We start from the raw sequence: 14,634 nt of genomic DNA on the forward strand, positions 1-14,634 counted from the left end.
TTTAGTTTTCAGAACCCTTTTGTGTCTTGCAAATACATTTAATTTGTGTGTTTAGGTTTTACTCATCCCCATGTTGTTGCATATGTCTACCCTGAAACCCTCATTTGCCCTGAAGAACTGGCTAAACCTCCTTCATCTGCAGCAGTTTTGCTGGTTTACAGCATGTTGGGATCTTGGTTCGTTTTTTGGCTGTTTGTTTGTTCCATTTATGTTCCAAAATAGTTTTTAAAGTTGGTTTCCCACTGGATCAGGCTTCATGTCCATGGTGCAGCTGGTTTTTAACAACATCTGCAGTTTGTCATTGTGGGGTGTGTGTGGTATTAGCTTTTCAGTTTGTCTTCTGTGTTTGAGGGTTTGAATACTAACACTAGAAGCAATGGGTACAATTTTCCACGACGTGATTTTATCTCTTATGAGTACAATTTCTCCTCCCGGTGAGTTTTCCTGGGTCTACGGTTATAGTTGAGTTAGCCTGCTTCACATTCTTCTGTTGGGAGAAAATACCCGATGTCTTCTTTGGTCAGGATATTTGTGATTCGTCAAATGAGAACTGCTTCATTGTTATCAGTTCTCGATTAAGTCAATTGTACTTCTTGGTGATTAAGCAGCGTCGTTCTTTGTTTTGCACTTGAAACTCTTGGAAACCAGAGCATATCCCATGAGTCTCCGTTCTGGTGTTCCTTTTACTTTCTCATGCGGCCATTTCTCCAGCAAGCCTAGACCTAGGTGGCGATAAACCCAGACTTAGTTTCCCGCCGAGGAATCCCAAGATTGATGGAGCCTGTCAATGTCCTTCTTCTCTGATTTCTGTGCAGTCTCCGGTGGCTTCCAGCAGTAGTGACTGTGATCAGTGATTGCTTCACATTTGTTCTTCGTTGGTTCAAGGTGGCTTCCAGCAGTAGTGACTGTGATCAGTGATTGCTTCACATTTGATCTTCGATGGTTCAAGGTGGCTTCCAGCAGTAGTGACTGTGATCAGTGATTGCTTCACGTTTGTTCTTCGTTGGTTCACGGTGGCTTCCAGCAGTAGTGACTGTGATCAGTTATTGCTTCACATTTTGTTCTTCGTTGGTTCAAGGTGGCTTCCAGCAGTAGTGACTGTGATCAGTGATTGCTTCACATTTGATCTTCGATGGCTCAAGGTGGCTTCCAGCAGTAGTGACTGAGATCAGTGATTGCTTCACGTTTGATCTTCGTTGGTTCACGGTGGCTTCCAGCAGTAGTGACTGTGATCAGTTATTGCTTCACATTTGATCTTCGTTGGTTCACGGTGGCTTCCAGCAGTAGTGACTGTGATCAGTTATTGCTTCACATTTGATCTTCGTTGGTTCAAGGTGGCTTCCAGCAGTAGTGACTGTGATCAGTGATTGCTTCACGTTTGATCTTCGTTGGTTCACGGTGGCTTCCAGCAGTAGTGACTGTGATCAGTGATTGCTTCACATTTGTTCTTCGTTGGTTCAAGGTGGCTTCCAGCAGTAGTGACTGTGATCAGTGATTGCTTCACATTTGATCTTCGTTGCTTCAAGGTGGCTTCCAGCAGTAGTGACTATGATCAGTGATTGCTTCACATTTGATCTTCGTTGGTTCACGGTGCGTTCTCCGTTTTGACGTGCTTTGCCAAGGATTTGTCTTCTAGTTGCAGAATCCTGTTCTCTGCCGCTTCAGCCTTTGGTTGATTAGCCTCTGGTATACATTTGCTTTTGATCTGTTATGAATGTGAATTCTGATGACCTCCTTTGTATGAGGGCAGATCTTTCTTTGGGTGGCAGATGTCTGTCCTCTTGGGTTATGTCCTCCACTTCCCTTGCTCTGATGCCTTGTTGCTGGATGTTTGTTCCCAGTTTCTCGGTTTCAGTTGCTGCTTATGTTTTTTCTAGGAAATATCTTTGCTGTGCCTAGGTTTCCATTATGTAGGAAGGTAGGATCTGACTGCATGGTTACTCCCACTTCTTTTGGTGTTTTGCTGGTTTTTGACTAGTCTTACTGGGATCCTGGTAATCAGGACCCCAGTCTATCGGTTTTCTCCCTAAATTGACATGTATGTACTTTAGTACAACTCCAGATTGGATACTGGGGTACCCTTGTCTGTCACTAGTATATGGTACACATGTACCCAGGGCATAGGTACCCCAGAGGCCTCCCCTGGGCGGAAGCATGTATTATGCCACCCCTGAGAGGCCATGCAAAATAGAACCTCAGGTCTGCTACTGCAGCCTGTGTAAGCTGGTGCATGCACCACTTACGAGAGATATAGGTTCACTTTACATATATCACTACACTTAAAACCTTATAAGACACCCCTATAGCAGGCCTTAACAATCTGGAAGTCAGGGTGCTGGATTTTAAGTGAGAGGGTGCTCCTGCATGATCAGGGTCACTCTACAGTCTTCAAGGACCATTCTCCCGGGCTGTACGTGATACTGCCAGACATATAGTTAGAGGTGCATTACAACCTCGCGGTAAATGCTATCTCAAATGACTGCAACGAAGTATGTCGTGTTTGGTGTCAAACACCTTGGAATCATACCCTCACACCAGTAACTGGTGTGGGAGGTATGATTGCTCCCCTCAGAACCGAGGTTCTGGGGGTACCCACGTCTACCAGTACCAACTTTCTCGAGCCTTACAGCACAAAATGGATGCTGCCAGCCACAGACACGAGTCTGCCTTCCTGCTGCTGAGCCAAGCTCGAGCAGAGGAAGGTCGGACAATAGGTATCCTGTCACAGGGAGGTGTGACCACCTCCCAGACAGGATTTAGTGTATTGGAGCTGGGTGGGTACATGGTCCCCGTGTCAGAAAGTCTGCACGAGAGGCTCATTTCGTGTCCCTGTGCATAGTCCAGCTAAAACCAGTTCTGGGAGCCATTTGCTCCTACTCCGGCGTGAAACTGGACAAAGGACATGGGTGCAGCCAGCCCTCTGTCCTGTCCCTCCCCTAGGAGGGTCCCTAGAATCTGTCCAACCCTTTCCCGTGGGTATAAAATGGGTACATTAGATTTTACGTGAACAAGATTCTGCAAGAAGATACCACTACACTTCGACTGTCTGGATGCTGGACTTGGCTGGGCCTCCCTTGGGCTCGACTTAGTCTTCCCTTGCCGTCCCCAGTCTCACCACTGTCCGTGATCCATACAGGCTCTGTGGTGGATGCTGTGGACCTCCAAGACAACAGAAGAATCTCCCTTGGAGTGAAGGAATCGCTCTCCTGCCAACGCAGGCATCGTAACACATCTGACCCGTTTGCTGATCCCGAGCTCCTGCGGACTCCGAAGGCTCCAGCAGCACAGGAGGTAGGTTTCTGAAGGTCTCGGAGGTTAGGCTGCCCTCTCACTGAGTTTGAGGCGGATATCCCTCTTGGGGACCGTATACCCATACCCCTGTGCACCGTGTTTATTTGCAACTGCACATGCTTGTTGTCATGCAACAATTCCATGCATTGGGCCATTTGTAGCCCTGACCCCAAAGCATCTTTTCTGAGAAGGACTCCCGCATCCTCGCTCTCTGTGCCCTGCTTGCTGGTATCCTGTGAAACCGCCTAAGGTCCCCTCGCGACTACTGTGCCTTCGGCCTTTGTGTCCACTTGAGGGTCAATTTTGCTTTATTTGGGCTCCCCTGGTTGCTCCTGGCCTGTCCTGACTCCCCTTGCTGTGGTGAGTCTCCTGGTCCTTGCTGGGCCAGATCGACACCATATTTGACCATCTACGTTGTTTACCGCTGCCAAGACTTGTTGGTGCTCCCGCCGGACACTGACCCCTCAGTACTCGACATCCTTCGTGAGACAACTCGCCTCCGGCTCCTGGTCGTCCTAGACGTCTCCAGGTCCTCGCAGTTGAAGAGTCAAGATCAGCGTCAACACACCTGAAGCACCCGACATCGGTGGGCATTCGTCTGCCGAGCCCCTGGTCACTCCAAAGTGATCCAGACTCTGTCCCCTCTGCTTTCAGGTTCTTATCTAGAATCCACGTTTGGATTCCACCAGACACTTTACATACTTCCAGCAGCAGCATTTCTTTGTCGACATCCATTGAGAACGACAAGGGTTTCCGACGCCACTTCATGCCTATGCACCCGGCTCCTCTGGGATAGGTAACTTTGGTACAAAGGTATCCGCGGGTGGGGTGGCTCTTCAGACTCTTAAGTTCCAAGGGTTGTCTTCGTAATCTGCTGGGAATGGTCCGTAATTTCTAATTTTCCAACCGCGACTTCCCCATTAAATTGTACGGAGCACGCTGTTGTGTTCTCACACTGCACCCGTCCTCCGTGGGGTCCCTCCTCACTCACCTTGGGTGGTTCCTTGGGGTCCAAGCAATTCTACACCTCCTAGACTAAGTCTAGTCCAGAGTCCTGGTTCTTATACCACTTATTTAGTATATGGTTTGGTCTCCCCCTGGAGCCCACTGAGTATTGTGCTACTTACGTTTGATTCTTTGCAACTGTATTATTGATTTGTGTTCTATCCTCGCATAGAGGATACTAGAAAGTCTTATAGATATTAAATACATATTTTTATAACTACTGTGTGGTTTCCCTTTCATTTAACCAATACTATAAGGTTGCATTCTGGTAAAACAAGGTGCTTAACATTCCTTCAAGACTTAGCCTGAAGGCTGCTCTCCATAGCTACCACTAGGATAGCTTTCACTAAAGGTTATCTTTGACCTAATCACCATAAGGGTTGTTTGGACTGGTACAAGGTGCCCACTTTAATTAGTGGACAGCATATACCAGGCCAACTTCTCACAATCTGGTTAATTGACTTTATTGGTAGCCAGCTGAAATTAGAGGTTTTTGCAGATTTCCGCCCCGCTTTCCGGCTTCTACAAAATGACATAATGTCCCAAGTTGTCATCTGCCAGGGTCAGACATCTGGTGCATCCCATCTTTGCAGCGCTAGAGTTTGTTGAGCTGAAGTGCTATAAACAGTTCCTATTGGAGGAACCTTTAGATTTTGGCATCTGCATTTTATTGTCTTGTTATACGTACTCCTAGGTATAGCTGCAGTGGTTTCATGTGTTAAAGCATCCTACCCTCTGGTGCCCTTAGTCTGTTGGCATCACTGATGAGGCAACCGTGTGGGTCTGGATGTTAAAGGTAAGTTTTTTTAAAGCCGCTCATTTTGCATAATGTGTATATTCTTTCCCTCTTGATTTGTCAGTAGAATATGGTGGTTATGCCCTCGAATGTGTGTGGTTTCTTTTCCTTTCATTTTGTTCATCAACCCTCCTCATGTCTTGAAAGTGCTTCTGTTACGGTAGCAGGTATGGAGCAGGCGCTGTTATAGGGAATGTGTTGCACACTCAGACAGCCTGGACACCAAAACAGTATCATCCACTGACATGATGTAACACAGGTGAGAGTAGGCAGTTGATTTTACAGAGGAATGCCTAGTCATATGTTGGGATTCTCAACTTTCTCTTCCAAGCAAGTATCCCATGTTCTGTATTGCAAAATAAAAATGAGGTTCTCTACCATTCTAATATGGGCACTATTTGTGTTGAGTATGTGATGTTTGTATAGTGCAGGCGTAGTCTTTCTTCTCTTTTTACTGCATTTAAAGAGTGCATTTAAAAAGAACACCTCTTCAGTGTCTTAAGAGCTTGGATGTCATATGTTTTTTGTATGTCACGCATACCTATCTCCTAGGAGGGTGTGGTTGAGACCAATTTGTAAGCAATTGGGTACTAGGCTAAGTGGTGAGGCAATGAGGATCCTATGTACTAGCACATCATCGGCTATTGTAGCTGTGGCAAAATTTCTAGGTTGGGCTTGGATCATAAGAAAACACAGCATTGATGATTACTGTGTTACTGGCCCCTGGACATTAAGTAGCATTTTCTGTGAGAGTGCTTGTAATGTTTTTTTTTTAACCTATGTACATATCTTAATGATTGCTTTTTAAATTTATATGTTAATTAAGTTGTCTTTAGGGATTTTTAACGACTTTCTGTTTTGTATATATGCTGTTTCTGTACCGGTTTTATTGCTTTTATGACAAATGTCGAATAAAGCTGTTTTGGATTGGATTGGTTTGGCTTGGATAATGCTGTGGATAAACACATTGATGTTTGGATTGGGTGCATGCCCAACTTTGACTCGAACTTGGTACTCTCACCAGTAGAGAAAACATATAATTGTGAGATGATTCAAAATGACACGCTGTAGCCAAAATTGAAAAAAATAATTCAGGAGGAATTGCAATGTAAGTTTGGATAATATCAATTGACAATATAATTGCGGGCATTTGGGCAAGAGTATGATTGACAAATTAAGGGTGAGATCTGAATTGATGACATATATATTTAGAAAAACCAAGCAGAATGCAGAAATAGCGAAAACCACAATACACAAGAAACCCTTTTAAGACCGACCTAAAAGGGCAGTACTGAGGTGAAATAAACAATGTTGCAATTTATTAATTTACAAAAAGCGAAAGACCTTCTAATGTAATAATGAAGTACATAAAATGTGGTCTTTCCTATTATCGTAATTCTAAGATGGAAAGCGAAGTTAGTGAAAGAAAGAGAAGGCAAGGGTTTCAGTGCTTAAAACAATCAAATGAGAGCTCCAGTGAGAAGGAAATATTCAGCAGAGGAGGAAAAATGAACTGCAATAGAAGCCAAAGAGATTCGATTTATGGGTGATAACATGATGGTGTGTTAGTACATTATGTTAAAAATACAAGCGTGATATGGAAGACTACCTAATAACAGTACAGAAAACTATACAAATGTACTGCTATATAGTGACACTTGTGGAAATTCATAAACAAAGTACATGAGAGGGCAACATAGAATTCAAAGTATGAATGCATCATTCACCTTCGAAGGATTATAGATGTTTTCAAGAAAGTCCTACGCTCATTCAGCACACACTATTCAAGATGTTATTGACAAAGACAATTATTGATGTCTTGGATGGAAGGACACGGATTTCAATTTATTTATGTTGCTCTTTTCATTTCCCAAATTAAATAGTTTGTGTAAAGCGTGTGCAGTGCTGCATTCATCGAGAAGAGCTATAGATGTGCACAGTTGTAATGAGAGGTGCCTTTTATTCCGCGGATGCCAGCCGCGTCTGTGGGTCTGCGTCCAGCTGTGGGGTCTCGTGTACTGTATGTTCAGTGTGTGGGCCTCCTCGAAGGACCCTTTTGAGCAAGAGACATCCCTGCAGAAAGTGTGGTTGTGTGTCTTACTAACATTCAATTTAGAACATGAAACTGAGCCTGTATTGTATTGCAATAGCTGCTGCTCTGAGGACATTTTCAAGTTTGCATGGATTGCTATCAAATGTGGAATCGTGTCAAGGAATTGATGAGTAGTTCCTTCTGTTTTTCATATGATTAAATATGTATGGTTGTTGTTTTCTGTTGTATGGAAAACACTTTGGGCCTAAATACGATGGTGGTTGGACAAGCGTCCGACCGCCATCATTTCGGGCTAGGGACCGTCCGACAAGGAGTTGGCGGTCCTGACAGCTCTATTAGGATAGGACTGTCGCGCCGGCGGTTGTAAACATCCCTTTTTATATTGCTGCTTGTGCTGCGGCCCGGAAAAGGGCTGCAGCACAAGCTGCAATTGAAAAAGGGATGTTTTTGAAAATCTATGCACCTTGTGGCAGGCACCATGTGATGCCTGGCACATGGTGTATGGATGTTTGGGCATGCACCACATGTGCCCTCCAGGCCACATAGTGGAGGCCAAGGAGGGCCAAGAAGCAACAGGGGCCCTGCCTTTTCATGGCAGTCGGAACGCATTGAAAAGGCTGTCGGAAAGGAACATCATAATCCCTATGGCAGTGCCTGCCTCGGCACCGCCCCCATTGTAGGGATTACGGTCCGACCGACGCCCCAATGGGCTCCTTGAGCCTGTCGTTGGCGTCAGTCTGTCCCTCCAACCGATGCACTCCGACCGCAGGTATCCTAATCCGGCGGATGGACCGCAGCCTCAGATGTCGGACAGCGTTGGTGGCGATCCACCCAACATCATAATGAGGCCCTTTGCCTTTTCCATTCAGTGGTAACACGATCCAGGCAAAACTCGCACCTCTCTGGTGCCTGAAGAAAGTGATTTAAAAAAAAAAAAAGTGAACAGTGGCTAGTAAATTTTAGCAAAGTGTCAGAAACCGTATTTCATTCATATGCAGTGTTCTGAATAATATTTGATTCATTTGATCAACAAACGTTTTTATCAATAAACCATTCAAGAAAAACAATCCAATACCTTTAGTGGCACTAACTAGCCAGGGTGAATGCCGAAAGCATAGAGTTTATTTCTTGAAACAGCCAGGCCTGTGTTTTTTCTCTGCAAACTAGCATGGTTTGCCATCAAGTGCAGTCCCGAAGGAAGTGTGTTTCTTAGCGTGGGAGCTTCAACTGAAAAGATTCAGCTGCTGCAACAAATCAAACTGAAAAGTGGTTATGCTAGGCGAGCAAATGAAAGTGAGCACAGATGGTCGAAGGGAACATATGTCCTCAGCTTATCTTTCAGAAGCTTCACTCTGTGCCATAAGGAGAGTTCTGTTACTGGGAGCCTGACTTGGCAAGGATCACATAATGACTAGATGAGCTTTTTAGTGAGACCAGTGTGTATGAATTCTGTTGGTATTTATATAGAACAAACCTACTAGATTTTAGTCAATTATTCCACCTTTTGAATTACACAATTACATTGCATATTTGCATTTCACAGGTTCAAATTTCAGGCACTGGGGGCAGTAATTTGCCCAAACTCAGACTATTTTCAATCAAGTTACAAGCCCGGGGTTCAAACCCATGGTTCACGAGTTCACTGGGGTTCAAAAACACAGCCCAGTCACTGTACCACAGTTTCGTAGAAATTTGCTTTTCCATAAAAGGAGGAACGCTGGGTGCTTTGCGGCCCCACTGATGGAGCAACGTGCCCCTAGCTTCTTATTTGGGGATGCCACGCAAAATTCAGGAGGGTGCGTTACAGGTGCCTTTTCTGCCAGGCTTTTGATTAAAGGCCTCACAATATTAGCAGAACTCTTCTGTTGTTAAACCCAGTCCACTGGGGGTCGGTTCATAGTCTTATGAGATTTCCCAATACCATGAACCCGTCTGCGGTATACCTCGCTGCGCAGCCTCCAGGCAGGTGAGATGTTTGGTCCTCATTTGAGAACTATCAGTGGCCTAGTAATGTCTGTTCATCCCAGAGCAGCCACACTCAAGACCCTGTCTGACTTCGAGGTGGAGAGAAGAGGTGCAGTCCTGCTTCTATGTTTATATTTCGTTGCATTCCGGATAGGCTCTAAAGATGTAAAGGGATCTAGTGATTGCGGTGTTTTCTGCCTCTTTTCTCCTTATGTAAACAAACTCCTTAGAACCTAGGTAGTCACATGTTCTAACTCTGTGTTTTCTTCTTTAGGGGTTGCAGCTGAGACCACAGACGAGGGGAGCCTCGGTGCATCAAGCCACACATGGGCATCTTCCGTAGGACCTACAGCTGACGTGCATCTGCATTTAACTTCTCCTCCCTTCACCGGTACTCCTACTGATGCTGGCACCCCTCAGCTGACTACCGGCAGACCTGCAGCGGTGGAGCCGGAAGAGTCCGTACTGGGAACTCAAGGGCCGGTATCCCAAGCAGAGAGTGGTAGCAGGTTCAGCATCACTGTTAATTTCACCCATGAAGACCCAGCTGCTGGGGGACAACAGAACATTACGGTTATCTCCAACCTTACGCCAACCCCCGAAGAGGTCTCTCCAGATCTGAATATCACGGTGGAAGAGGTGCAGCCAACCCAGAGCCTCTCACCCACCACTCCAGGGAAGAAAACAGGTGAGCCGCTAGCTGCTTTATGGAGATTCAGTGACCACAATTTGGACCTACCAGGTTCCAAGAGGCCACCGTATTCTTTGTACGTGGTGTTTGGCGTGGGGATATGTCGTCAACAGGTACTCACCACCTATCCTAGCAGCACCACAGGTTTTGAGAATGGAGTTGTGGGTTGAATGGGCCGCTAGATCTGTTCCTAGTACTTCCCCAAAAGTGTTCTTCAGCTGTGCAGCTTTCTTGATTCTACTGTTGCCAAAAAATCTAGCTCATTTGATCCCAATGCTGCATTTTTTTAGTGTTCAGGCTGCTAGTTCTCTGCTTGGACAGCTCGTCCACTAGTACCATGCGCTAGCATATGATCCCCAGACATGCGTGAAAACATTCTCTTCAGGTCACTGAAATTCTCTTGTTTTCTCCTCCACCTTTTTTTTTGTTTTTTTTTTTGCATCGGTTATATTAAACACACTTCCCTCCTCTCTTACAGAGTCAGGAAGACTTTACATATGAATCTGCATCCTGGATGGCAACCTTCCATTGAGATCTTTTCTTGGCCGAAGTCACCTCTGAAACGTTATCCCGCTGGTTTTCATCTTATCAGTAACCACCGGTAACTGAGACGGTGATGCCAGGCACCCTGATGCTGCTCTCTAAGCAGCAACCATCACTGCTTGGCCTTGGGCCTAGGAATGAAAGCTGGCTCAGTACTGATCATCTGAGTGAGTCTCCTGAACCTCTAGAAAGAGTGCCCTCGGAACAGTTCTTCCTCACCCCGCTGCCCCTCTTCTGTCCCAGACAGGGTTGTGATATCCTCAGTCAGTTGAAAACAACAAGAGGAAGGGAAATGATATTCAGGAGCACTCTCAGTCCCCCAAGGTAAATATAATCATAACAACGGAAGAGTGTGCCTTTTTAGGTCTCGCTAGCGAATGCAGCACAAGCGCTGCTTCGCCATGGCGAGGCTCTATTGTCGTCGCTTTGGGGCTCGAAGGGAGACAAACCATGTGCGCGCACAGACAGGTGATGTGCGCGCGCATGGCGTCTCCTCTCCCATTGCGCGCTTGATTAAGCTCCTTCATGCGCCCGGACAAGAGATGTGCACGCGTTTGCTGTGCGGGCACGACGGTTCAGCGTGCTTTCACTTTCTTTACTTTCTTTATGGCGTTTCCTAGGTTAAAGCTTGAAACGTATTGTTTGCATGCACTAGTTTGGTTATGGTGCAAAAGAAAAGGGTTTCTTGAAAAAAATACCTCTGATTATTGTGCGTTTTGTAAGCACAAACAAGGATGGTATGAGTTACTGATCCTGTGGCATGGTTTCATGTCTTTAATAGAGCCTGTTCTTGTCTTAGCCCATTGTAAATAGAAGATATCATTTGGCGCTTCCTCGCTTGCGCTGGACACCAACAGCGAACATCTTCATGGGTGGCATGTCTGCATCTGGACCCCCTACTTGTAGAGCGACTATTTACAGGCACTCACTTCATTAAAACAGAAGGCAGCAGAAATTCTAACTAGCTAAATCTCAACTCTTCAACGTTCCTTTATGTTTTATTTTGACTGTGTACAACGTGTTATCAACCCACAATTGTTTTTCTTGTTAACAAAATCCAACGTACTTCACAATTAATGATAAAGGTTTTCCTACGATTTTTTTCTTGAACGCTTCGTTTTTTTTTTTATTGCAAACTTTTCCTAACTTGGGGCATCCTAAAACTGTGTTTCTATATATATGTATCCACGTCCGCTTCGAGCAAAATAAACATCCCGAACCTGATGTGGATTGTGTCCTGAGAGTGCACTTATCTCGCGGTGCGAAAGACTTGGCAATTTGAATACCAGGTGCTCCCCCAGTGTGTGTACCAACTCCCATGGGTCCTTATTCCTGCTAGGAGCAGTTTTCGTGGATATATATATATATATATATATATATATATATATATATATATATATATATATATATATATCTCATAGTTCAAAACGGACCCCAAATGAAAAGCCTCACCAGAGGCCATGGGGCAAGAGCAGGCATGGACCAAAGGTGACCTAGAGGCCACCCAATATCTTCCACCAATATCTCTTAAACCACCGCATGTCCCTGCCCCCTTCTGTCCCTGATTAACATTACCCATCCTTGTTTCCTCTTTGTGTTTCTAGTTCATGTAAAGTGCCTAGTCCCCTCTGCATTAAGGCACTACAGACAATGGGCAAGTGGGCATATATGGCTGGTATGTTCAACAATTTAAATGAGGACTATCCTGGAACATATATACAATTTGTGAACCTTGTAAAGTTTAAATCACAGTTCTCAAAGATTCTAGGGTTTGGGTCCATGATGAGGTGCATTTGTGTTCTCCGAGTATTGCTGAAACCTTTCTTTTGACTCCCAGTAGAATACTCACACTTTATTAAGATACTGTGTGAGATTTATGCAAAGGGTGCCAGTGCCCATGCCACAGGCAGACAAGTCGAGGCAACCACTTCTGAAACCCACCTACCGCATCCTACTATGGTGTGGGTCGAGAATAACAAAGACAGAATATCGAAAGGGCACAAATCGTGACCAGAATATCCATCGCCAAAATATCGAAAGTCAAGTTTGTGTAGATTTTCTACATCTAACTCCACTTCTACATATCTTGGTGATATAAAAACAGTAAATCTATACTTCTGTCTATGCCCTTACCTTACCTCTTAAGTATTTTGTCACTCGATATTCTGGTCATGATATTGGGACCCATCAATATTCTGACTTTGATATTCACTAGTCCACACTCCTCCTACCACACTCCTACTCAGGTTGCGGAGTTCTGCACTCTGTTGTCTATAGAAGTTTGGGGCATCCCAATGCAGAGCATGGCTAGGACAACCAGGGTAAAGCCTGCTTCCTTCAGGAAGGCTCAGATGTTAGCGGATACTGTAAAGAAGGATTGACTTGATTACACCGCCTCTCGGATCTTCCTCCCATTAAAAGTGGAGCGTTAATCTCTACAGCTCAAAGATTTGATTAACATGGGAAGTTTAACAGGTATCCCATGCATGTTAAACACTGGGTATTTTGCAGAGCAGCTATTTAAATAGCTTTTTTGTACCAGTCCTCTTTTTATGCTCCTCCTCTGTGTACTTCTCTTGCGCAATCATTTTCATTCTTCGTTTTTAGGTCTCGCTAGCGATTGCAGCGCATGCGCTGCTTCGCCTTGGCTAGACTCTATTGTCGCGAAGGGGCGCGAAGGGAGACAAACCATGTGCGCACACGGACAGGCGATGTGGGTGCGCATGGCGTCTCCTCTCCCACCACGCGCTTGATTCAGCTCCTTCATGCGCCCAGACAAGAGATGTGCACGCGTTTGCTGTGCGGGCACGGCGGTTCAGAGTGCTTTAACTTTCTTTACGGTGTTTCCTAGGTCAGCGCTTGTTTTTTAAGAATTCACCGATGAGTTTACCATTCCTGACAAGAATGAGAGAACTCCGGAACGTGTCCATGCCGCAAAAAACAGAACTGATGTCCGCACGCGTCAGCCGTGCTTTCTAGCTTCAATGACGTCACAGAGACACAGCGTCATGCAGTGCAAGAAATCTGAGGTTGTGTGACGGCAAAATTGTTATAATGGACACACATATCGCGTTTGATCAAAAACATGCAGCTATGAACACATCTCACTGAGCTCACACTCTGTAAGATTGAGCCTGTGGGTGCTTCACTTGCGGTAGCCGATAGACGACCAGCATTCAGACAGATGAGTAAAGCCCTTTCTAGGCAGCATGGGACGGAGCAGAGATTTAACACACTCAAGAAGAGCTTTCAACAGCCCAATACACTGATCCACGAACATATGTGCAGAATGTAGATGTCGGTAGATTACAATTGCCTTAACTATTCCAGGTGACATTGGAGTAAGAGCAACAGTTGGGCCAATGCTGATAGTTGAATGGAGACTTGAAATTGGAGGTAACATCTAGGGGCCAGGATAGTCTGTCGCAGGAATGAGTTCACTCAGCTAAACTGAGATGTTGGGTTAGATGCACTTACTAATGCACACCCCACTTTGGTGTCTGGACCGTGCACAATGTGCATGCATGATCTGCAACCTTGATATATGTGCTTGGAGTGACGACTGAACTGTTAGTTATGGTGGTTTAACTGAATAAAGATATTAAATGGGTAATATTGAAGGTGAGCCGAACTGTGCTACACGTTTGCTAATAAGCTTTTTAAAATTAGAGCTACAGTGAACCATTTAACAACACTCACAACAAAATGTGCGTATGTACTGTAACTGGTGGCCTTCCACCACAAATGTGAGGACCGTCCACAAACAAGTAGACGACAGCTGAAACTACATCAAAAGAGAAACGTTTCATCTTCTCAAACAGGTCCAGATTTCCATTTTCAAGTGTATATTGAACCTTTTCAGTTGAAGAAACCAGTCGTTTGACAACTATCCCAATGACACGAAGAATTGGAAGCTTCTGAACTTTCAGAATGACAAGATAATCACAAATTGGCGAACTTTAAAAGCTTTGAAAATGCTGTTGTGGGGAAATACCCCCTTTCCGCCCAACCCCAGGCTCACCTGGCATGACGTCATGTCCACTAGTGAGCAGTGTGAGCACGCGCACATGGATGTGCCTGCTGTCACTGCAGTCCGGGAAAAAACGGAACGCCTGTGCCAGGGCAGAAAACAGAGCCCGACATAGACCCATTTCGAGGCCCCTTTTAACAAGCATTTGCAATGCAATAGACCTCGCGTTTGCGAGAGTTTAAGCTATTGGCATTGTAAATGACAATGCCTTTTATTTATGTTTTAAAAACCAACATGTATAAATTAAAGGCATTGCCATT

General features: G+C 45.1%; 2 protein-coding genes across 3 annotated transcripts in view; one reads left to right on the forward strand and one right to left on the reverse strand.

Annotated features, from left to right (window-relative positions):
- Nucleotides 1–14,634, reverse strand: part of LOC146835259 (uncharacterized) — a 214,217-nt gene that overhangs the window by 159,970 nt on the left and 39,613 nt on the right. The gene's annotated exons all lie outside the window — the stretch shown is intronic.
- The window catches only part of LOC146835260 (uncharacterized), a 233,167-nt gene that overhangs the window by 108,734 nt on the left and 109,799 nt on the right, over nucleotides 1–14,634 (forward strand). Inside the window, exon 2 of the mRNA XM_085602843.1 lies at nucleotides 9,385–9,798. Within this exon, the coding sequence (XP_085458969.1) occupies nucleotides 9,385–9,798 (414 nt within the window). The remainder of the gene's footprint in view (nucleotides 1–9,384; nucleotides 9,799–14,634) is intronic.

Source organism: Triturus cristatus, chromosome 4_2 (assembly GCF_964204655.1).
Source record: "Triturus cristatus chromosome 4_2, aTriCri1.1, whole genome shotgun sequence".
Classification (NCBI taxonomy): domain Eukaryota; kingdom Metazoa; phylum Chordata; class Amphibia; order Caudata; family Salamandridae; genus Triturus; species Triturus cristatus.